Consider the following 24,979-nt stretch of genomic DNA (forward strand, 5'->3'; position numbering starts at 1 on the left):
GTATGGAGATAGGCCAACTAGAGGAGGTACCATATTGTATTTGATGTTTAGCAACAAACCAGGCCAGATGTCAAATCTCTCGGTGGGAGAGCACTTTGGTGACAGTGATCACAACACCCTGACCTTTACTTTAATTATGGAGTGGGATATGAGCAGATAGTATGGGAAAGTATTTAATTGGGGGAGGGGGAATTACAATGCTATTAGGCAGAAATTGGGAACAGATGTTCTCAGGAAAATGCACGACAAGTGTGGAGGTTGTTTAGGAAGCACTTGCTGATAGTGCTGGACAGGTTTGTCCCACTGAGGCAAAGAAGAGATGGTAGATTGAAAGAACCTTGGCTGACAAGGAATGTGGAACACCTAGTCGAGAGGAAGAAGAGAGTTTACTTAAGGTTGAGGAGTCAAGGATCAGACAGAGCTCTAGAGGGTTACAAGGTAGCCAGGAAGGAACTGAAGAATGGACTTAGGAGAGCTAGAAGGGGGCATGAAAAAAAATTGGGAGTAGGATTAAGGAAAACCCTAAGGCATTCTACACTTAGGTGAGAAACAAGAGGATCGCCAGAATGAGGGTAGGGCCAATCAGGGATAGTGGAGGGAACTTGCGCCTGAGAGGGATCTTAATCTTTCTGAGGACAGCGTGAAACAAACTGATATGCTTGAACAGGTTGATGTTAAGAAGGAGGATGTGCTGAAAATTTTGAAAATCATAAGGCCAGTTGGACTATGCCAAGGTTATTGCAGGAAGTGAGGGAAGAGATTGTTGCACCTTTGGCGATGATCTTTGTGTCCTCATTGTTCACAGGAGTTGTGCCAGTTGATTGGAGAGTGGCAAATGTTTTTCTCTTGTTCAAGAAAGGAAATAGGGATAATCCTGGGAATTACAGACCAGTCAGTCTCACGTCTATGGTGGGTCAAGTATTAGAGAGGATTCTGAGAGACACAATTTATAATTACTTGGAAAACCATTGTTTGGTTAGAGATAGTCCACATGGCTTTGTGAGAGGCAAGTCATGCCTCACAAACCTTATTGAATTCCTTGAGGATGTGACAAAACCCATTGAAGGTAGAGTGGATGTAGTGTATTTGTATTTTAGCAAGGCATTTGATAAGGTTCCACATGGTAGGCTCATTCAGAAAGTGAGAAGGCATGGGATACAGGGAATTCTGGTTATCTGGATACAGAATTGGCTGACCCATAGAAGACAGAGGGTGGTGGTAGATGGAAAGGATTCAGCCTGAAGCTTGTGACCAGTGGTGTTCTGCAGGGATTGTTTCTGGGACCTTTGCACTTTGTGATTTTTATAAATGACCTGGGTGAGGTAGTGGAAGGGTGGGTTTGTAAGTTTTCTGATGACACAAAGGTTCGTGGAGTGATGGATGTGGAGGACTGTGGCTGGTTGCAATGGGACATTGACAAGATGCAGAGTTGGGTTGATAAGTGGCAGATAGAGTTCAGTTTGGAAAAGTGTTAAGTGATTCACATTGGAAGGTCAAATTTGAATGCAGAATACAGGGTTAAAGGCAGGATTCTTGGCAGTGTAGATTTGCAGAGGGATCTTGGGGTCCATGTCCATAGATCCCTCAAAGTTGCCACTCAAGTTGATAGGGTTGTCAAGGAGGCGTATGGTATCTTGGCTTTCATTACGGGGGGATTGAGTTTAAGAATCATAAGGTTATGCTGCAGCTCTATGGAGCCCTGGTTAGACCATACTTGGAATATTGTGTTCAGTTCTGGTCGTCTCATTATAGGAAGGATATGGAAGCTTTAGAGAGGGTGCAAAGGAAATTTACCAGGATGCTGCCTGGACTGGAGGACATATCTTATGAAGAAAGGTTGAGGGAGCTAGGGCTTTTCTCATTGGGGCGAAGAAGAATGAGTGGTGACTTGATAAAGGTGTACAAGGTGTACAAGATGAGGGGACATAGACAAGATGAAGGCATAGATAGAGGGGACAGCCAAGACTTTTCATGCAGGTTGTAGTGCTGCTTGACTTGGTCAAATTGCTACGTACCTATCAGGCAGGGAGGAAAGGGTCGTGTGAGGGAGCCGTGGTTTAATAAGGAGTTGGAATCCCTTGTTAAACGGAAGAGGGCGGCCTTTGTAAAGATGAGGCGTGAAGGTTCAATAGGGGCAATTGAGAGTTATAAGGTAGCCCGGAAGGACCTGAAGAGAGAGCTAAGAGCAGCAAGGAGGGGACATGAAAGGTCCTTAGTTGGTAGGATTAGGGAAAACCCTAAGGCTTTCTATAGGTATGTTAGGAATAAAAGAATGACTAGGGAAGGAATAGGTCCAATCAAGGATAGTAATGGGAAGTTGCGTGTGGAGGCTGAAGAGATTGGGGAGGCGCTGAATGAATACTTTTCGTCAGTATTCACTCAGGAACAGGACATTGTTGTCGATATAAATACTGAGGCACGAATAAGTAGAATGGATGGCTTTGAGATATGTAGAGAAGAGGTGTTGGAAATTCTGGCAAGGGTGAAAATAGATAAGTCCCCTGGGCCTGATGGTATTTATCCTAGGATTCTCTGGGAAGCAAGGGAGGAGATTGCAGAGCCATTGGCCTTGATTTTTGTGTCCTCTTTGTCGACAGGAGTAGTGCCAGAGGACTGGAGGCTAGCAAACGTGGTTCCCTTGTTCAAGAAGGGGAGTAGGGATAATCCTAGTAACTATAGGCCAGTGAGTCTCACTTCTGTTGTGGGCAAAGTCTTAGAGAGAATTGTAAGGGATAGGATTTATGCACATCTGGATAAGAGTGATGTGATCAAGAATAGTCAGCATGGTTTTGTGAAGGGCAGGTCGTGCCTCACAAACCTTATTGAATTCTTTGAGAAGGTGACTAAGGAGGTAGATGAGGGGAAAGCGGTAGATGTGGTATATATGGATTTTAGTAAGGCGTTTGATAAGGTCCCCCATGGTAGGCTACTGCAGAAAATACAGAGATATGGCATTGAAGGTGAGTTGGAGGTTTGGATTAGGAATTGGCTCTCTGGAAGAAGACAGAGGGTGGTAGTTGATGGCAAAGGTTCATCTTGGAGTGCCGTCACTAGCGGTGTTCCGCAAGGATCTGTTTTGGGACCATTGCTGTTTGTCATTTTTATAAATGACCTGGAGGAAGGGTTAGAAGGTTGGGTGAGCAAGTTTGCGGATGATACGAAAGTCGGAGGAGTTGTAGACAGTGAGGAAGGATATGGCAGGTTACAGCGGGATATAGAGAAGCTGCAGAGCTGGGCAGAAAGGTGGCAAATGGAGTTCAATGTAGCTAAGTGTGAAGTGATTCACTTTGGTAAGAGTAATAAAAAGATGGATTACTGGGCTAATGGTAGACTACTTGGTAGTGTGGAAGAGCAGAGGGATCTTGGTGTCCATGTACACAGATCTCTGAAAGTTGCCACCCAGGTAAATAGTGCAGTGAAGAAGGCATATGGCGTACTGGCTTTTATTGGTAGAGGAATTGAGTTCCGGAGTCCTGAGGTCATGCTGCAGTTGTATAAGACTCTGGTGCGGCCGCATCTGGAATATTGTGTGCAGTTTTGGTCGCCATACTATAGGAAGGATGTGCAGAGGAAGTTTACCAGGATGTTGCCTGGTATGGTAGGAAAATCCTATGAGGAAAGGCTGAGGCACTTGGGGTTGTTTTCATTGGAGAAAAGAAGGTTTAGGGGTGATTTGATAGAGGTGTACAAGATGATTAGGGGGTTAGATCGGGTTGACAGTGAGAACCTTTTTCCACGTATGGAGTCAGCTATTACAAGGGGGCATAGCTTTAAATTAAGGGGGGGTAGATATAGGACTGATGTTAGGGGTAGGTTCTTCACTCAGCGAGTCGTAAGTTCATGGAATGCCCTGCCAGTAGCAGTAGTGGACTCTCCCTCTTTATGGGTATTTAAGCGGGCATTGGATAGGTATATGCAGGATAGTGGCTTAGTGTAGGTTAGGGGTGCTTTGTTCGGCGCAACATCGAGGGCCGAAGGGCCTGTACTGCGCTGTAATGTTCTATGTTCTATGTTCTATGCTTGTGTTACTGTAAGGGAAAACTATTTAAGATAAATTGCTAAAGAACCAGAGGGGTGTTTAGGAGAATGTTAACTGTGCAAATTTAGATCTAGAATGTGTGACTTGAAAAGGCGAGGGGAGGGAGGCAACAGGTGGCAACTTTTAAAAATAAACTGGATAAATGCCTGAAAATTTGAAATTTAAAGAGCTGCAAAAGGGGAAATGTGCTGGGGAAAAAGGGACTTCTTTTTTGACCCAGTGAAGAATTGAATTTGCTTTATTGTCACGTACTCAAATGAGTACGGTACTATGAAATGTTTTTTCAGAGCTGGGAGCTCTACATTCAACAGAGGGCCTCCTCGTGACCAGTAATTTGAATTACACTTTGTGTCTGCTCAATTCCAGCGATATTTACACATTGGAATGCAATAAAACAAGATTTATTTCATTAAAAAAAAGCAACTCAGATACAGATCAGCATGTGCAACATGAAGGGGCTGGAATTAATTACAGTTTGTATCAAAGTATATACATTGATATTTTAACAAAATCTTTGCAAAACTTATGTAAGAAAGCGACCTCCCTTAAAACGTCACAAATGAACGAGAAGGATTTCGAGCAGTTAACAACCAGCTGGACTATGCTGTGGACAGATGGGAATCACTGTGTGTGGATTCAAATTTGCAGCCAGTTTCTCTAAACTTTAAAAATCCACCGCTTATGCTGCCTTACACCAAGGATTTACTCTGGAGAAAATAGAGCTTCATGAAGACCAGGCTTGTCAAGGAAAGGGGAACTTCTTTGGAAGTACAAAGTGAAACATGAAATCAATGCTGAAGTGTGTGGTGTCACCGGCTGAACATTGCCAGGCCTTAAGGTTCTACTGATGTGAAAAGCAGGAATTTCTATTAGATAAACTCCTATAAATAATATTAGAAATTGGGAATTGACAAAATTCCCAAAACTGTCGAAAACGAATTACTCCTCAAAAGGCACTTTGACCTCAGTCTTCATCCAACTGCAAGCCCACAAGTCCCTCAATCTGCAATAATTGTTTAAATTGAAGCTTGCTAACCCTGAAATGAGGAACAGTGGGTTTTCCGTTAAAGTTATCCCAGGTCAGCTGTAACTCACATGTAATGCAGGATTAAACTGGAGCTCGGTGTAGCACAGTACCCACGTCCTTTTTAGCAACAGGGGAGTTAGGCTCCAATTCAGTCCGTATCTCAAACCTGAAGTGGACAAACCTTTGTGGACGATACATCCTTGTCACATCTCCAAAGAATGTCTGTCATGTTTTTAAAAAGTGGAATGTGCCACTACAAGTGTAGGTGAAGTGAATAGCATTGATGTATTTAAGGTACATGAGGGAGACAGGAATAATATGTTAATACTTTAAAATGATTTGAGTTGCACCCTAAAGGAGGCGGGTTGTCTTTACAGGGAATAGCTAAAACAAGTTATGGATCACAAACTCAATGTAAAGTAGATGAACTATTATGGGTATGCTGAACCCAAATTTCAATTTCACGACATAGAAACATCAAATGTTGATTATTTTATAGAGAAGTTCTATTTTGTACTTGCTGAGAGTGCCTGAGAAGCTGTGTTAATTAGGGTTTATATTTTTGCATCAATCATGCATCAAAATGAAGAGCATTTGTGTCCAATGCAACAACTCTCAGAACAACACAATTAGAAGCAGTTTGACAGAAAATAAATGACTATCTCTTGTGAAATGAAGCTCCTGTCACTGAAAAGTTACGGAGGAAATTTTCTCTCCTTCAGCTTTCTCTACACATCAGGAAATTGGAATTCATCAGGTGCCAACCCTCCAGGATTCCCTTGGTATCTTCAGATTTGAAGATTAACCTCCAACACATAGCAGAGAAGCATGAGAGAAGGCTCAACATAGCAAGAAAAATAAAATCATTCAATACTTCATATCATATTGATAAAAATGTTGGAACATTGTGAAAGCTCATTTAATTGCGGTCAAGAATATTCCAAAGAAATATGAAGAGTCTGATTGCTTTTCAGTGGCCTGAGAATGATTATCCAAAATGTTTGACAATAGTGGTAATGTGAGGCCCGGTCTGATGGAAGGATAAAGTGACAGGATAAAGACTACAGGAATACACCCAGCCAGAGTTGGCAACCGAACGTCAGCCTTAATGATTGAAATCATTCATTTTAATGAACCAAGACTCTCAGGTTAAAATGTTTGTGTTCTGAAATGCTCCCCAGTAAGGCTGCTCAAGTAGAATATTTTGCTTCAAGTAAATTATGGTAAAGTCATCAGAAGCATCTGCAATGTTATAAACTCTAATGAATTGCCGTACCACAGTCAGTCAGTTCAACTCAGATCATAAATAATCCTGGAGATTAATTGCTCAACTCACCCGGGCCTGAAGGTCTAGCCTAAATTGAGTGCAAAGCATTATGAATGATGAATGATTCTATATTGTTGATCATGTGGATCTCTTTTGCATATTACATTAAGAAGGTGATAGCAAGTGATTCTATCTTAAACTTTAGCAAATGAATTGCTCCCTTCATTGATATATGTTTGTCTTGGTGCAGGCAATTCAATGACACCCTGCACCAAGTGTATGGAAACCAAGGCTTTATAAAGAATTAAGTGGCAAACAGTAAATTAATGCAAAAAAGTTTAGCTTTTGTTGGTTACTCCTCTTGGGACACTTTCATAAGTATCTCAAGTCTTTCAGTGCAGCATTAACTTGACATCTAATTTCGTGGCTGAAGACAAGGTGCTCTAGTCCCATATCGCAGTTGCCCACAATGAGTAGCTGCTTTACCATTTCCAGCTCAGATGAGAAGTTGCCAGAGGCTGTGCATAGGATTGAAGTGCACTGAGAAATGAATGTTCCATAAAATGCTGTAAACAATTCTGTTCAAATGTGCTTTGCTTGTTAAGACAAATAGCCCAAGGTCCTTTGCCTAAGACAGCTTTAATAGGTTGGAGTGGATGGCTCAGTCAGTTCTTCACACTGAAACGAGCTGTCATTGGTTGACCAAAACTTACTCGTTGCATCTGCTTCACTGTAATCCCTGAGGTGGATCTTGAAAATCAGAACTCGACAGGCATTCCCAGGTGATTGCATCTTAAATTTTGTAATAGTGCCATGAAGACAAAGCTTCCAACCCTTCTAGTATGTTACAAAGTCAATTTGCCATCCAGACGATATACTATTCGTCACTCATGTATAGAGTGGACACACCTTCTTGAACCAAGATAGTGTGTAAGATTGCAAAGGTGCAGAAAGCTAACTAATATTGAAGAAATTTTCACTGATAAAAGTCAAAGCCGCAACCCAGCACACATTTATTAGCCTAATATGTAGGCAAAAGAGGTCCAAAATAGTTTTTGACATAGGCTTATTTTTCCTGCAATTTAGTTCTGGTAGCAAAAGAACTAGTGCATCAATTTTAGCTTTGACACTCTTGCAGAATGACAGGAATCAGAATCAGTGTCTGCTCAAAACTTTGCTGGTCCCAGAAACTGATGCAAAATGCTGACCCAATCATATGATCATTTCATTGTTATCACTAAGCAACACCTAATGACTCTTTGTGATGATTGAGAAAGTACCTCCCATAAACAAGGGTGGTCCTGTTCCAATTATACAATGGGGGCAGCTGTATTTAGATTTGCAACATAATTAAAACGAGGTGGAATCATGTCAGTGATAAGCTTAATTAGCTCATTGGCGCATTTGACTTGCTCTATCTGTGGGAAATTGGGGAGCAATCATACATCTTTGAGTTTAGGACCATTCAGTTAGAGATGGTAACAAACTAGCTAGGAAGAGATGGGGAGTTGAATTGTAAATTAATTTTGCATTTAGCATGCTCAAATCTTGGATAAATTTCAACAGAACGGAGGCTATAATCTAATGGTATGATCGCTGGATTGTTAATCCAGAGACTCAGGTAATGTGCAGTACCCGGGGACCGGAGTTCAGAACCCGCCACGGCAGTTGGTGGAATGTGGATTCAGTAAAAAATCTGGAATTAAGAGTCTCATGACCATAAATGTAGATTGTCGGAAACAACCCATCTGGGTCATTAATGATATTTAGGAAAGGATACTGCCATTCTTTTGGCCTACATGTGACTCTAGGCCCACTGCACTGTGGTTGACCTCTGGACAGTTAGGGCTAGGCAATAAAGGTGGCCGAGCCAGCAATGCCCTCATCTCCTGAATGAATTTTAAAACGTCGTTTCTAATCATATCCCTGCCATATTCTTTTTAACTTATAACTATTTTAAAAAATAAATTCTGGAAGTGAACTTATCTCTAATTTTTTTACTTTACGTTTTCACATGTAATCCGCAAATATTTCAGATTTCCTGTGCTATTGCCATAGATACTGTGCAGTTAAACACTTCTTTTAGAAATCATGCAAATTTATGGTAACCGTATCCCCTGAATTGGTAACCCTTTGGCCTTTCACACCTGCATTACTTTGTTTTCCATTGGGAAGCTGGGTTCAAGAGTGCACTTCTTAGCATATGCATCTCAGATCAGTGATTGCCATGATCAAATGTGATTAAAGCATCAGCATGTACACTATTTGATATCAGCATCCAAGTACTTTTGGACTGAGGCCATTGTGATATGATATTTAGACACTGTATCCCTCCCAACTGTGCTAGATAAAGGGATGAAAAGTGCCCGATAAAAGATAAGTAAGAGAAACTTTGAAATTCATGGCATGCAAGAAATTGGCATGAGGGATGGGTTTGTGGTTAAATTGGTTGGCTGTTTGCACTTTTCCAACTGGTGACTTGCCTTGACTGCAGGACTGTTTTGATGTTATATGGTCAAAGTGACATTGTACATTCTTTTAACAATAGCATGACTTGCAGTCAGTGTCTTTGCTTGGAGATTACTTGAGTGATTATTTGAGGCAAGGTTCCTGGAAACATGAAGTGCCAAGTATCACAGATGGCTCTGTCATTTACATTCTCTCCCACATATTTCTTCCAGCAGGAGGTCCTCTGTCGCTAAACACAGCGGCGAATTGCTACTTAAGGGTGCCATTGCCATTAATCGGGCGCTCTCATGAGGTGGACACAAAACATAGCGATCAACTGCATTTGACTGGTGGACATCTGCCGATGTTACCACAGGTGCCTTGGAGAACTGTGAGCATGAAGCCTTCAGACTCTCCTCAAGATCACTGCCTCCAACTGCTCCCTGTTCACAGCAACTGTCTGACCTCCCACGAGCATCCTCCATGTTGACGTAGAGAATCTCCTCTGGGTCTGAAGAGGGTGGCAGGTCTTCCACAATCTTTTCTAGTTGACAGCAGATGATCTCGAAAGTTGGCCGCTCTCTTGGGTTCAATTGCCAGCAGTAGTACATCAGCTCATACCTGACAAAAGGATGTAAAAGAAATTGAGTGTCTTTGTGCATTAAACTCTCTTATAAATTTACAATCCAATCAGATATTTTAACAGCAGAGTCAAAGGGTATTTGATTCATTGTCCCAAAAGAACTCCCGCTAAATGGCATATTTACACACTTCTGAAGTTTCTTTTCTCAGTTGCTTTTTCCCATTCTGAAAGTTTTAATAAATTCCACTCTTAACACCCATTTTTAAAAACAGATTCTAGGTGGTAACCATTACAATGAGAAATTTTTTTGACCTATCCAGGCAATATTAGCAAAATCAAACTTCTTAATCTGTTCCAAAGCACTAGACATGTACCTTCATTGTCTTGGAGAAAGTGAGGACTGAAGATGCTAGAGATCAGAGCTTAAAAATGTGTTGCTGGAAAAGCGCAGCAGGTCAGGCAGCATCAAAGGAACAGGAGAATCGACGTTTCGGGCATAAGCCCTTCTTCAGGAATGAGGAGGGTGTGCACACCCTGAAGAAGGGCTTATGCCCGAAACGTCGATTCTCCTGTTCCTTTGATGCTGCCTGACCTGCTGCGCTTTTCCAGCAACACATTTTTAAGCACCTTCATTGTCTTCCCTATCTGGTGTATTATACTTTGCATTCTTGGCAATATCACTTTCCCCTGTAGTCTGGTTGAGAGGGAGAGGTATTGATGGGTGGACTGTGACAAATAATGCTCACTGGATGAGATGGGAACAAATGGGATGGCATCCAGTTCATGTCTTCAGTTTTTAGTAACTAACCATGATTTTGGATGTAAATTCATGGCATGACATTCTTCCTTTTCAGATAATAAACCCATTTTCTCATGAGAAAGCTTCTTGTGTCTCCAATGCTTCTTTTGCCAATCACCTTAAATCTGTGCCCTCTCAGAACCATAAAGCATTGAAGAAGTCTGTCCACGTACCATATCTAAGCTGACCAACAAATACCAACCTATACTAATCCCATTATCTGCACTTGCGAAATAGCCTATTATGCTCTAGCATTTCAAGTGCTCATTCAGGCGTTTAAATGAGAGAGTACCTCCTCTACCACATTCTCAGGCAGTATATTCCATATTTCTATGGCCTCTGGGTGATAAAGGTGTTCTCAGATCCCTTCTAAACCAATTACTCCTCACATTAAACTTATGTCCTCTCAGCTGACACACATCTACCATGGTGAAAAGACTCACATGTCTACCCTATCAATGCATCTCAAAATTATGCCCTCTTGTTATTCACCCGGGAGGGTCTGATTGAAGTATATTAAGGAAGGAGGTAGAGAGGGGATTTAAGGAAAATGTTTTCACCCAGACTAAAATGGATTGTCCGGGAAGGTAGCAGTGCATGTAATCTTTAAGTACTTGGTAAACCACTTGAAATGTCATAATATTCCTGGCTGCGAACCATGTGCTGGAAAGTAGACATAGTGTAGATTTAGTGTAGTTTTGGCAGTACAGAAATATGGGCAGAAGGACCCCTTCTGTGCTGCATGATTCTATAAAACATTTCAGTTTGTTGGAAAAAGTTAATTCAGTAAACAAACTGATAAAACCTTTAGGAAACATTCATCTCTATTGGATACTCTAGAAAAATGAATCAAAATGAAATTGAAAATATTACTTAATAAATAAATTTAGGCAGATACCCATTGCAAAAGGCTTCAGAAAGTCTCAGTTTAGGGAAAATACTGTCTTATCAACATTTATTCATAAAGAGATTCCTTACAGTGCATCCAGACAGTCTGGGGGCTGCTTGAGTCTGTTGCCTTGTCGGAGATAGTCATAGATCTCACTGTTTTCCACACCTGGATACGGAGTTTGCCCACGAGTTGCAATCTCCCACATGGTGACACCATAGGACCACTGGAAGAAGGGAAGAGAACAATTTATACTATGATAGCAAACAGCTCAGAACTTTACTCACATCCCCACGTAAGATTCTCAACTTTTCACTGTAATTCAATGGCCCTTCAAAAACTGAGACAACTCTCAGAAAGATGATAGTGTAGTGGGTATTAAGTGTTTGTGTTGGGAACATTGTAAAACAGATGTACATGTGAGTAACATGAGGTCAGAGTAGGAGGATGCTTGTCTGGAATACAATCATGGGCCAGTGCATAGATTTCATTGACTCTCTTTTGAATATCTTCTGTTTCAAAATGCTTTCATTATATAAGACTGAAGGACTTAGAAACTGGAGTAGGCCATTTGTCCCTTTTAACCTGCTCTGCTATGGCTGATCTGTGGTAGCCTCAACTCCATTTTGTGGTGTACCCCATAACCTTTGACTCCTTTGGCTATTAAAAATATAGCTAGCTGAACCCCTAAGTCCCAGTCTCCACTACCTCCTTCAAAACTGTCAGAGGGAAATATTCTCCTCATTGCTAACATAAAAGGGAGATTGCTCCTTCTACAATTACTGTATATACTCGTGGAAACGTTGATCTCATGTAAAAGTTGAACTTGCTATATTGCTTTATAAACCTCTTACAAATGAAACTGCATTTTCCAATTCACCTACCTAAACAAAATCGCATTCATTCATTTATACTGGTAACTCTATTCATCGCTCTTTGTTTATTATATTATCCATCCATCCGTCTGTCTGTCTATCCACTTAGCCCAATTAATTTACTACAGCATGTTTTGATTCATTCTTTCACTCAGACTGGCACTGAGTCTGTCTGTACTTGTGGCACATTCAAAAGTTAATATTGTTAAAAAGTTAATCATTTTAATTGTGCCACGATAAAAGTGAGATATATTAGCTACATATATCTTTAATTCTTTGACAAATTCGTTAATGTTGCAGAAGTTCCCAACATACGAGAGTAAATGGGAGAGGAATGGAAGAACTTGTTAGGAAAGCCGCTTACACATTCAGAATTTAATAAATATTTCATTTTAAGTTTGCTATTATACCAGGCTATGTTGAACAGTGTAATTTTTCAGGATTTCAATGAATCTTTGACATGTTAAATTTTTGTGCTGATATGTATAAATAAAATTTATCAGCAATCCCTTCTTGTTTCTTTTGCTTTTATCTGGTAATTATGTTTATTGTGTTTTTCTTCTTTACCATGATTAGTTGTGTGATCAAATCGACTTCTCTTAATGGTACGGTATTTCAAACTGAAGCATGAATTTCACAGTACCTGTGTATTAGTCAATCCTAGAAATTGAACCTTTAAAATTAGTCCAAAAAATTTGACTTTTACATGAGCATATACAGTATGTCCACTAATTTTAATTTCCCTATCTAAAGGAAACATCCTACCGAGTTCATGCAAGATCTTATTTATTTTAGAAAATCACCTTCTTTGAACTGCTAATGCAACTATACTTTTTTCAAATAAGAAGGCTGTTTGTGTGATTGGAGGCCAATGTCCAGTGATGTACCACAGGGATCAGTGCTGGGCCTGTTATTGTTTGCGCTAGATATAAACTATGTAGTTAAGAATGTGGGTGGATTTGATAAATACGTTTGTGGGTGACACAAAGATTGGCTGGGTGGTTGGCAGTGAGAAAGTAGCTGTCAGATTGCAGGAGGATATAAATAAATTAGTAAGATAGGATTTAACCTTGGTAAGTATGAGGGTCACACTTTGGAAAAAGTAAAAAGATAAAGGAGCACTCAATAAATGGTACGAGACTAGGAAGCTTGAAGAATTCTTGAAGTGCATGTCTTCAGATACATGAGGGTGGCAGGGCGGGTTAATACAGTAATTAAGGAGGCATACAGGACACTTGTCTTCGTCAGTTGAGGCATAGATTTTAAGAACAAGAAGGTCGTGTTGGACTTGTACAGGACTTTGATTAGGCCTTAGCTGGAGTGCTGTGCACACTTCTGGTTTCTGCACCATAGTAAGAATTTGACCGCACTGAATGGAGTGCAGAGGATATGCACCAGGCTTTTTAGGATTGAGCACTTTGCTTGGGAAGAGAGGCTAGATAAGCTTGGGCTGTTTTCTTTGGAACAGAGAAGGCTGAGAGGGGATCTGACAGATGTATAAGATTATGAAGGACCTGGGCAAAGTGAATAGAAAGCAGCTGCTTCCTTAGTTGAAGGGTTATGGAGTCATAGAGATCTACATTACATCTAAATTGAGTCTGCTCTACAATTTGATCATGGCCGATGTGTTTGTCAATTCCATTCTCCTGCCTTCTCCCCACAACACGTGATCCCTTTACTAATCAAGAACCTATCCCTCTCTTTCTTAAATGCACTCAATGACTTGGCCTCCACAGCTTCTGCAGTGAGTTCCACAGATTCACCATCCTTTGGCTGAAGAAATTCTTCCTTATCTCAGTTCTAAAGGGTTGTCCCTGCACTCTGAGGTTGTGCCTCGGGTCCTAGTCTCTCCAATTAGCGGATGCCTGTTCTCCATGTCCACTCCAACCAGGCCTTTCAGTCTTCAGTGAGATTCCCCTCATCTTTCAAAACTCCAAGTACAGACCCACAGTCCTCAACCACACTTCATTTTAAAAGCCCTTCATCCCCGAGACCATACTTGTAAATCTCCTCTGGACCCCCTCTAATGCTACCATATTCTTCCTTAGATACAGGATCCAAACCTTCTCTCAATATTCCAAATGTGATCTGACCAAAGCCTTATAACATCCTCAGCAGTACATCTCTGCCCTTGTATTGTAGCCCACTTGAAATGGATGCTGTTATGGACCGGGGTAGACTCCTCAAAACATTTCAAGAATGTAGCTCAGACCCTCACTCTGCTAGTTATTTTAAGCAGCTGTTATTTTAAGTGGATATTCCAGGAGAGGTGCCTCTGTTCAAACCATTTAGTTTTAAACAAAACAGAATTTATTTGCAATGTTACCAAATTAAACACCAACAAAAGAGAACAGAATTCAAAATAACCTGTCCGAAAACCCAACAGGTCATCAATTTAATGCTGTTCCAGATACTTTCCCCATAAACACCCTGTGGCACAAAAGGTAAAATCAAACACAGTGTCTTACAGGACCTGCTTCTTTGGGTTCAGCAACATTTTCAACACTGCTCTTAAAAACCAAACCAAACCAGATAGAAGCTGAGCTGGGAGAACGGGCCACTCCCCTTTCATTGTACAAGATTTTTTAAAACTTGAAAGCCTTTTGCCTAAGGCAGCATCTGTTGGATATAATCAAACTTGTCCTAAAACCCTTCAACCCCAGACATTTCGGAATCTGAGTCCTTTACGACCTCTCTGGGGAAAAAAAAAGCCAAGGACAACATAACCACGTTAGGGGAGCAGCATCATCACAATGCTAACATTATATTTGCCTTCCTAATTCCAACTGAACCTGCATGTTAACATTAAGAGAATCCTGAATTAATACCCCCAAGTCCCTATGTGCTTCACATTTTCAAAGCTTTTCCCCCTTTAGAAAATAGTCTATTCTTCCTACCAAAGTGCACAATCCTTCACTTTCCCACATTGTATCTGCCACTTCCCTGCCCACTCGCCTAGCTAGTTCAAGTCTTTCTGCAGCTTCCCTGCTTCCTCAACACTATCTGTCCTATCTCTTTTGTAATCTGCAAATGTAAACGCAATGTCCTCAGTTATTTTGTCCAGATTGTTAAATATATAACATGAATAGTTGTGGTCCCAATGCTGACCCCTGTGGAAGTCTATAAATCATTGGCTGCTATCCTGAAAAAGAGCCCTCCTGTAATCCATTATCCCCTTCACTGTTAGCAGCCCAACTGCATACTTACTGATTAATTCTCCTACAGTGAGGTCTAAATCACAAAAGCAAGGGCCTCAGCCTATAGGATGTCCAAAATAGACCAACATACAGTTGGAAAAACCAACAGGGCATCATTTTAAGGTTTAAGGCAGGAGTTTGAGGAATTTGAGGATTTTTCTTTTCACCCAAAAGGTCTGGAATGCACTGTCTGGCCAGATAAGGTCTCACTGGATAAATACAGAAAAACTTCCCTACTTTTGTGTTCTCTTCCTACTCTAATACCTCTAACATTCCATTTGCCTTCCTCATCACTTACCATACCTGCACTCTCATTTTTGTGATTCATGCACCCAGATTCCTCTGTACCACAACATTTTGCAATCCCTGTCTACTTGAGTAGCATTCTGTTTCTCTAATTGCTGCTTCCTGCCAAAATGGACAAGTTCACACTTTTCTACATTATCCTCCATCTGCCAGATTTCTGCACACTCACTCTCTCTATCTATATTCATTTGCAGACTACCTATCACCTCTTTGTAACTTATTTGTCTACATACTAAGTGTTACAGGCAAATTTATTTACCACATATTTGGTCCCTTTATTGACAGATTTTAAACAGTTGAGGCTCCTACACTGGTGTCTGTGGCACTTAAATAGTATCATCTGTAAGCTAATACAGACAGACACACACCTAAAGGTCAATGTATTATTAACTTTTGCTCTTATTAATCACTTTAAATCACGCAACTGTGTCTTTATTTCTTTCCTAATAATGCATTAAAACTGGTTGTGGTGGAATCCCTTTGTGCTAGATTTGTCTATGATGATGAAATGGACATCAAAGATGTAATTGGTTCTCTTATGGGCCTGAAGAGAGAAGGGCAAATGGGAATATATTGGTCAAACTACAGTATCTTCCTAAAAGTCTGTAAACTGCATTGGAGTGGTGAAGGGACTGCACTACAAATTTTTTCCATGACCATAAATATGCCTTACTACTGCAGCACTAGATATTAAAGATAATACCCCAGAGAGCCACTTGTGTTCTTCAAGCAGTACCTAGAAGAGAGGCCAGACAAATAGCAATGTGATGGCTTTTAAAAGATAGTGATGTAATTAAAGGCAATTGAAGAGCCCAAATTCAGGTATTAACTAATATAACACACAATCATAGTATGGGAAAAATACAAAGCAAGACTTCAAAACTAAGTCTGAGTGCAGCAATAAAGTGGTTTAATCATCTGAACTGAGGATGCACCAAGATCGACCAGCTGAGAAAGGTCAATGTTTGCCAGATTTCCACCAATCAGTGGCATTGCAGGTATGTACTATCACTTGATATAAAGGTGTAAGTCATTAACTGAAATGGTTTCAAAGTTATATATGTGATTGAGAACCGGGCAATAACTTTAAAACCAAATAAAGGGGTTTTACACAGCTTGCCAATTAAAAAGCAAAGACCCATCCATCACACTCTACAATTCAATGCTTTCTCCGCACTGATGTATAACTCCCGACGCAATGTGCTGCTTCTTATCCTGTGCACTAACTTATGATGTGGTACTTTGTAAAATGCCTTTTGGAAATCCAAACGAACTACGTCTACCAATTCCCTCTGTCCGCTGTGCATGTCACTTGAAGAAAAAGCTTTAAAATGTTAAACATGACTTCACATTGCCAAGTTAGCTCTGTTTTATCACATTTTGATTTTCTAAGTATCCGCCATAACTGTCTTAATAATGGACTCTCGCATCTTTGCTATGAAAGAGGGAAATAATTGCGACATTTTAAAAAATGTCCAAATTACAGAGGAGGTGGTACTGGAATTCTTAAAATGCATGAAGGTGGACAAGTACCCGGGGCCTGACCAGATGTACCCTAGAACTCTGGGAAGCGATTGCAAGACTCCTTGCTGAGATCTTTTGTAAGATTGATAGCCACAAGTGAGGTGCTGGAAGACTGTAGGTTGGCTAATGTGGTGCCACTATTTAAGAAAGGTGGTAAGGAATAACCAGGGGTTATAGATTGGTGAGCCTAACATTGCTGGTGGGCAAGTTGTTGAAGAAAGTCCTGAGGGACAGGATTTACATGTACTTGGAAGGTCAAGAACTGATTAGAGATAGTCAACATGGTTTTATGCATGGGCAATTATGTCTCACTAACTTGATTGAGTTTTCTGAAGAAGTATCAAAGAGGGCAGAGTGGTGGTCATGATCTATATGACTTTAGAAAGTCCCTTATGGTAGGCTGATTAGCAAGGCTGGATCACATGGTATACAGGGAGAACTATCCATTTGGATACAGAACTAGTTGGAAGGTAAAAGACAGAGGATGGTGATGGAGGATTGCTTTTCGGACTGAAGCCTATGACCAGTGTTGTGCCACAAGGATTGGTGCTGGGTCCAGTGCTTTTCTTCATTTATATAAATGACTTCGATGTGAACACAGGAGGTTTGGTTAGTAAGTTTGGAGATGACACCGAAATTGGAGGTGTAGTAGTAGTCAGCAAAGATTACCTCGAAGTACAACGGGATCTTGATGAGATGGGTCACTGGGCTGAGGAGTGGCAGGTGAAGTTTAATTTAGATAAATGTGAGGTGCTTCATTTTGGAAAGGCAAATTATACACATAATGGTAATGTCTTGGGGGAGTGTTGCTGAAGAAGGAGACTTTCGAGTACAAGTTCATAATTCCTTGAAAGTGGAATCGGAGGTAGATAGGATAGTGAAGGCAGTGTTTAGTATGCTTTCCTTTATTGGTCAGTTCACTGAGGTATGGGAGTTGGGAGGTCATGTTACAGCTGTACAGGACATTGGTGAGGCCACTTTTGGAATGCTGTGTCCAATCTGGTCTCCCTGCTATGGGGAGGATGTTGTCAAACTTGAGAGGGTTCAGAAAAGATTTACAAGGATGTTGCCAGGATTAGAGGGTTTGAGCTTTTGGGAGAGGCTGAACAGGCTGGGGCTGTTTTCCCTGCAGTGTCCTTATCAAAGGTGAACTTATAGAGGCTTATAAAATCATGAGGGACATGGAGAAGGTGAATAGACAAGGTATTTTCTTTGGGGTGGAAGAGTCCAAAACTAGAGGGCACAGGTTGAATTTGAGAAGGGAAAAGTTTAAAAGGGACGTAAGGGGTAACTTTTTCACACAGGTGGTGGTGGCTGTATGGAATGACCTGCCAAAGAAAGTGGTGGAGGCAGTACAATTACAACATTTAAAAGGTATCTGGATGGCTATATGACTAGGAAGGGTTTGGAGTGATATGGGACAAATGTATGCAAATGGTTTTAGTTTAATTTGGGATTTCTGGTTGGTATGGACAAGGTGGACCAAAGGGTCTGCTTCCATGTTATACATCTCTATGACTCTACGATTCTAAGTAGAATACATTCTGCCTCTCTCCTTGTATATGGATTCTATATTTCCCATTTTCTAAACTGATGGATATCTCTACCAGCTCAATCATTGGAAGCAGTCACCATGGCCACGAAGTACACCATTTGCAAGACACAACACATTCCCAAAACTCCTTTAACCGGAAAGGTGAAACGTCTATACTTCATTTCAAATTACATTGTCCTCAGACCTTTGGAAGGATTTCAGAACTCAGATCACTTACCACATCACTTTTGGTTGTGTAAACTCTGTCTGCTAGACTTTCAATTGCAATCCACTTTACTGGCATTTTTGAGATCCGGCCTTGTCGATAGTAATCTCCATTGTAGATTTTTTTGGACAAGCCAAAGTCAGCCACGCAGACATTCATGTTTTCATTTAACCTGCAATAAGACATTGCTTTAAAATAATAGCAACACATCAAACTTCCTGCCTCTGATCTCCCTTCGTCCATAAATGTAAACTCTTTTTGTCACCATTTTCCTAACTTCTGCCAAGTCTTGTTAAAACACCATTCTGGCCAATTCCATTGCAGGGGCACATTGTTACTCCCAAAAATGTTGCGCAACCAGGTCGGCTTCATCATGATTCACTGTTTGCCGCCATCAGGGGAGTCATGAATCATAACTTGAATTTGGGAATCTTTTGAAAAGCAAGTTCAAAACATCTTGCCCTTTCCTCCATTTCATTTCCATTCCCCCTATGTTTGTGCTTTGCTAAATAATTTCTCTCACCCCCATGGCCCCTTATAGGCTCATGCCAACTCATTTCCCCACACAAACACCCATTGACCCTCATACTCTCTTTGCTAACTAATGGTCTAACTCTTCAGACAATATGCACTATATAGAAAGTCAGTGATTCCTACAGTAACAATGGCATGTGCGGAACCATTCAGAAAAGAAAGTCATCACATCATCTTCTGAGAAATCTGCTCTTCCTACAACCCAATAAAAACGTTAATCAAATATAGCACTAAAGTAGCAATAGCAGAATCTTCAAACACATCATACCTCTTCAGTTCTCAAATGACAGTTAAGACATTGACAAAAGTGATTACAAAGAAAATTCTAAATAACCTCAATCAAGCAAAGTCAACAGTTTCAATCAGATGAGAATCCCTGTAGTGAAAATCCTTTCGCGTCAAAGCTGTCGATTCAGCATGGCACAGTGGCATGGAGGCTACTGGGTGCCTTTGATTGGCTGAGCGCTGCCATGAGAGACTGGGGCGGGGTCAGTAAGAGCACATTAAGTGGTGTTGAGTTGGCGTGGATGGCATGCAGAGTCATGGGGAAGGGAGGAGATGATGTCGGAATGAGGGGTGAAGGCCTAAGAGACTTTATTTCAACTGGAATAAAGTCCTAGAGAACTGAGGTTCGTCTTTAAACAAACCTGTCTTGGTATTAGCATGTCGCTGGTGACTCCAGAGCTAGCAGGTTCACACCCACGACACTGCACCCATTGTGAAATTTCAGATTCAAGCTACCCATCTTGGGAACCAAAAATTGACCCTAATGCCACCTTAGTTTAAATGCTCCTTAAACCCTTGTTTTTGAGCAGGACATCTGTCATAATTCTCCCTTCTCCTTATACAGCACATGTCAATATTGTCTGTAAAACTCCTCTACAGTTATTCAAACTCAAACAAAAAGAAAATTAAATTTGTTTTTGTTTTACTAGCGTGGCACAGTGGCTCAGTGGTTAGCACTGTTGCCAGGGATTGGGTTCAATTCCACCCTCATGCAACTGTCTGTGTGGAGTTTGCACATTCTCCCTGTGCCTGCATGCGTTTCCTCCACGTGCTCCAGTTTCCTCCCACAGTACAAAGCTGTGCAGGTTAGGTGGATTGGCTAAATTGCCTAAAGTGTCCAGGGCTGTACAGGCTAGGTGGATTGGCCATGGGAAATGTAGGTTCCGAGATAGGAAGGGGTTAGAGGGGTGTTATTTGGAGGGGTAGTGTGGACTCAATGGGCCAAATGGCCTGTTTCCACACTAGGGGTTCTATAATTCTAGCTTTGTTACAATATTGTTAACCATACTTTGCCATTTATACGATTACTTTTTCTTTACTTCAAGTTTTATTCATATTTGCTTACATTAACTGAAGTTATAAAAACTCATATAAGCAACCATGACTTTGAAGTATTTTTAAAATCTTTCAAAAACACTTAAAAACCTCCATAGCATTCCAAAGCTGCTGGACGTCAATAAGTGTTCCTGCCAATGCTGACATCAAAGACTATATGGCCTCTGTTTCTGAGCCACATCTGAAACTCATGGCTCACTTTGTGGCTGACTGTGTTCTGCAGTTTGGACGAGATAGAGTAATAGACCCTTCGGTCCAACTCATCCATGCCAGCCAGATATCCTAAATCAATCCAAGACACCCCGAAAGCTCAAATGAAAAAAAAGCACAGGCTGCATTGTATGTCTATTCGCTGACTGCAAGTCTTTGGCTATAACTCTATGCATCAGGAGTGAGATTAAGATTTTCAAGGATGTCTGGGAAGTGAGACAATGATTTCAGGACATTTGGGGGGGGGGAGGTGGGGAAAGATTAGGAGCTTCCAGGATATCAGAGGAGTGAGACCAAGAATGTTTTGGACTGTCAGGAAAATTAGAACAGGAATGTTTGGAATATCATGGGGAATGGAAATAGGATTTTTTAGAACATTTTGGGAGTGAGACCAGGACGTTATGGGAATATTATTGAAACGAGTAGAAGGCAGTTGCATTCCCAAATGTGCTCCTTAATGATTGATTCCAACAAGAGATGTAAAAGATGTTTCCCAAAATTGGAGTGGAGTAGCACTGCAGCGTGCGGGCTCACTGCAGCCCAGAGCTCATCTGCTCTGTCCACTTTTACATTTTTTTTTGTCCTTTCACTGTTTTGTTTCCTTAATTAATCTAGTGACCCTCTGTGGGTGACTGTTGGCTTCGAGGTGTCAAACAATGTAAGATTTCTTCCCAGTGGCTGTAGGGGAGGAAGTCGACTTGGGTGCAGCACATTGGAAATTGAGCCCAGCGTGGGGAAGACCAAGAGAGTGAGCCAGCATGGGGGACAGTGAGAGAGTATGGAGGAGATTGAGCCAGCACGGGGGACGGTGAGAGGGTGAGGCGGAGAGCGAGTCAGCACAGGGGAGATTGAATCCTTGTAGGGAGTGCGAGCTCAGCGTGGCTCAGCACTTAAGAAGGGACTGTTATATTGAATTGTCAACTTTGTTTCCTTATTTTTCTATATTGTACCTAAAATTTTGTAGTTAGGTACCTTTGTACTTAAGATGGAGCCTGGAATGTCAACTCATTGCATTCCTGTATCCCTATTCTTGAGTATACGTGACAATAAGATCTAACTCTAATTCTAACCTAAACTAGTCGGCTTTTTGCCTCCCTCTGTTTTGATGTGGGGTGTTACACTGGCCTTTTTCCCTTCCCTGGTACTTCTCCAGAACCCAAAAATTATTCTAATGCCTCCACTATCTCTGTAGCTACTTTTAGAATCCTAGGGCGCAAACCATCAAGACCAGGGACTTACCAGTTTTAGCCTCATTACTTTTCTAATACTGATAGTGATGGTACTTAATTTCTCCCATGTCTTTGTTCGTATTAATAGGATGTTCAAAGTGTCTTCCACTAAAAGGACTGATACAAAATATCTCATAGAATAGAATAGAATCCTTACAGTGTGGAAGCACATCATTCAGCCCATCAAGCCTGCACTGACCATCCAAAGAGCCTCCCACCCCCTCTCCAACCTATACTTGTAACTTTGCATCACCCACAGCTAATCGAGCTGACCTGCACATCGCTGGTTACTATAGACTATTTAACATGGCCAATCCATCTAACGGGCATATCTTTGGACTGTGGGAAGAAACCGGAGTACCCGAAGGAAACCCATGCAGACATGGGCAGAATGTGCAAACTCCACACACAGTCGCCCAAGGGTGGAATCAAACCCAGGTCACTAGTGCTGTGAGGCAGCAGTGCTAACCACTGAGCCACTGCACTACCTTCTGTTTTAACTCCTCAGGCATTTCCTTGTTCCCCATAGCTATCTCTGTATATTTAATTTCTAAAGGGCTTCACTTTGACCTCTCTCTTCCTTTTCATACACTTAAAGAAGCTCTTATTGTCAGTTTTTACATTCCTTGCTAGTTTGGCTACAATTTATTTTCTCTCTCTTTATTACCCTTTTAATTCTCCTTTTTCTGGATTCCGAATTTATCCCAGTTTTCAGGGCAATTGCTGATCTTTTTGTCATTTTTCTTCCAACTTTATATGCTCCTGAACTTCCTTGGTTCGCCATAGTTAATTTATCCCTCTCTTAAAGTCTTTCCTTCTTACTGAGATATATATTTTAATAAATATTAAAATAAATATTAATAAATATTTAAATATTAAAATATTGTATTAATAAGCACTGCTTGCTTATTGTCTTTCCTGCTAATCTCTCTGCCCAACCCACCTCGGATAACTCCATCCTCATTTTATTGTGATTCTCTTTGCTTGAGTTAAACACAGTTACTTCTGACCCAAGTTTCTCCCACTCGGATACTAAATTGTAATATGTTATGATCACTACTTCCTCAGGGATCTCCTACTCAGAAATCATTTATTAAGCTTGCTTTATTACCTTTTACCAGACCCAGGATAGACTGTTCCCTGCTTGGCTTCATGGTATATTACTCTAGGAAACTAACCTTACAAATTGCACTCTACAAATTCATCGACATAGCTATCCTTTGCAACTTGATTGACTCAATCAACATGCAGATTAAAGCCACCAATAACTATTGCAATTTTCCTTTTACATGCTCCTATTAATTGTTATTTTACATCTTTTCCCACAGTGTTGCTACTGTTTGGAGAGTATACACTACTTCTAACAGTGTCTTCTTTCCTTTGCTATGACTTACTCCTGCCCAAGTGGAGTCTGCATCATCTGAGTCTGTATTATCTCTCTCAACTGTCCACATTTCATCTCTCATTAACAATGCTTTTCCCCTCCTGTCTTTCTAAAAGGTCTAATATCCCGAAATGTTAAGTTTCCAGATTTGATCTGCTGTTAACCATGTTTCCATAATGGCTATGAGATCATATCTATTTACTTCAATTTTCACTGTTCCTTCTTATTCCAAAAGTTTTGTGCATTAAAATACAAAGTTTCTAAGGCTTGCCATTTTATTTTTAATTATCTTAATTTCTCTTTGCACTGTGGTCTCATTTTCCCCTCGCCATGATTTCGTGAGTGTGACTATGTGGCTTGACTTGTCTGTTGGGCATCTCTCCCAATTATGACACAAGCTGTAAGGAGACCTTTGCAGGGTCAAGGTGGACTGTGTATGCCCTTGTCAATTCTGGGGCTAAAGCCAATGCTAAGTGCTTTATCGATTTCTTGCCCAATTGAATTTCCCTTTACACTTTGATGTAACAGAGAGGCTTGTTCAGCTATTTCAGAAGGCATTTAAGAGTGAACCACATTGTGGGTCTGGATGTACACATAGGACAGACCAGATAATGTCAGCATATTACCTTCTTTAAACATCATCGATGTTGGCAGCATAAGACTTCAGTCAGCCACATTTTGGAGTATTGTGTGCAGCTCTTTTCTCCACACAATAAGGAAGGGTGAAGAAGTTTCAGAGAGGGTACAAAAGAGGTTTACTGAATGTTACGTGGATTGGAGTGAATTAGATTTTCAGGAGACATTGGACAAACTTGGATTGCTTTTGCTAGTAGGCCGAAGGCTGATGGGAGTATATAAAATTATGAGCAATATTGATAGGGTGGATAGTTGGAATCTTTTTCCCAGGGTGCAAATGTCAAATACTCAGGGGCATAGGTTTAAGGTGAGTGGGGGGAAAAATTTAAAGGAGATTTTTAAAATAAAAATTCTTCACATAGAGGGTGATAGGTACCTGGAATGTGTTCCCAAAGGAGGTGATAGAAGCCGACACATTAGCAAAGTTTAAGAACATTTAGACATGCACATGAACAGACTGGGAATAGAGGGATATGGATCCTGTGCAGACAGATGGGAACAGTTTGAAATGAAATCTTGGTTGGTCAAAAGGCCTGTTCCTGTCCTGTACTGTTCTATGTTTTCCATGTTGCTGGGTTTAAAAAGGGTATATTAGCTATTTTTCCTATCCAGTGACTCTTACAGGTTAAACATGAACACTGGGTGAAAGGCAAGTTTGGAGATGGCACTTTTGGAATCAAACAGTTAGTACCTAAGAAGCTCTATGTACAGAATGACAAGTCAAGTGAGATACATGATACCAGAAAAGGTGACAAAGCTAGACAAATCCCAATAGACTCACATGCAGTTGCGGGCAGCCAGGTCCCGGTGGATGAAGTTCTTGTTGCTGAGGTACTCCATTCCCCGAGCAATGTCAGTCATGAATTTTAGCAGTGTCTGCATCGGGAGGTACTAGAAGAGAGAATCAACATTGCACAGAAATATGAGATGG

The 24,979-nt window shown here is 40.9% G+C and overlaps 1 protein-coding gene across 2 annotated transcripts in view; it reads right to left on the reverse strand.

The window, feature by feature from the left end:
- Window positions 1-4,424: 4,424 nt before the first annotated feature.
- Window positions 4,425-24,979, reverse strand: part of axl (AXL receptor tyrosine kinase) — a 219,242-nt gene continuing 198,687 nt past the window's right edge. For both annotated transcript variants that reach the window (XM_072549154.1, XM_072549155.1), the window contains exons 17-20: window positions 24,830-24,939; window positions 18,727-18,886; window positions 11,142-11,278; window positions 4,425-9,402 (exon numbers count right to left, since the gene is read on the reverse strand). In XM_072549154.1, the coding sequence (XP_072405255.1) occupies window positions 8,982-9,402; window positions 11,142-11,278; window positions 18,727-18,886; window positions 24,830-24,939 (828 nt within the window). In that variant the 3' untranslated portion in view covers window positions 4,425-8,981. The remainder of the gene's footprint in view (window positions 9,403-11,141; window positions 11,279-18,726; window positions 18,887-24,829; window positions 24,940-24,979) is intronic.

Source organism: Chiloscyllium punctatum, chromosome 29 (assembly GCF_047496795.1).
Source record: "Chiloscyllium punctatum isolate Juve2018m chromosome 29, sChiPun1.3, whole genome shotgun sequence".
Lineage (NCBI taxonomy): Eukaryota > Metazoa > Chordata > Chondrichthyes > Orectolobiformes > Hemiscylliidae > Chiloscyllium > Chiloscyllium punctatum.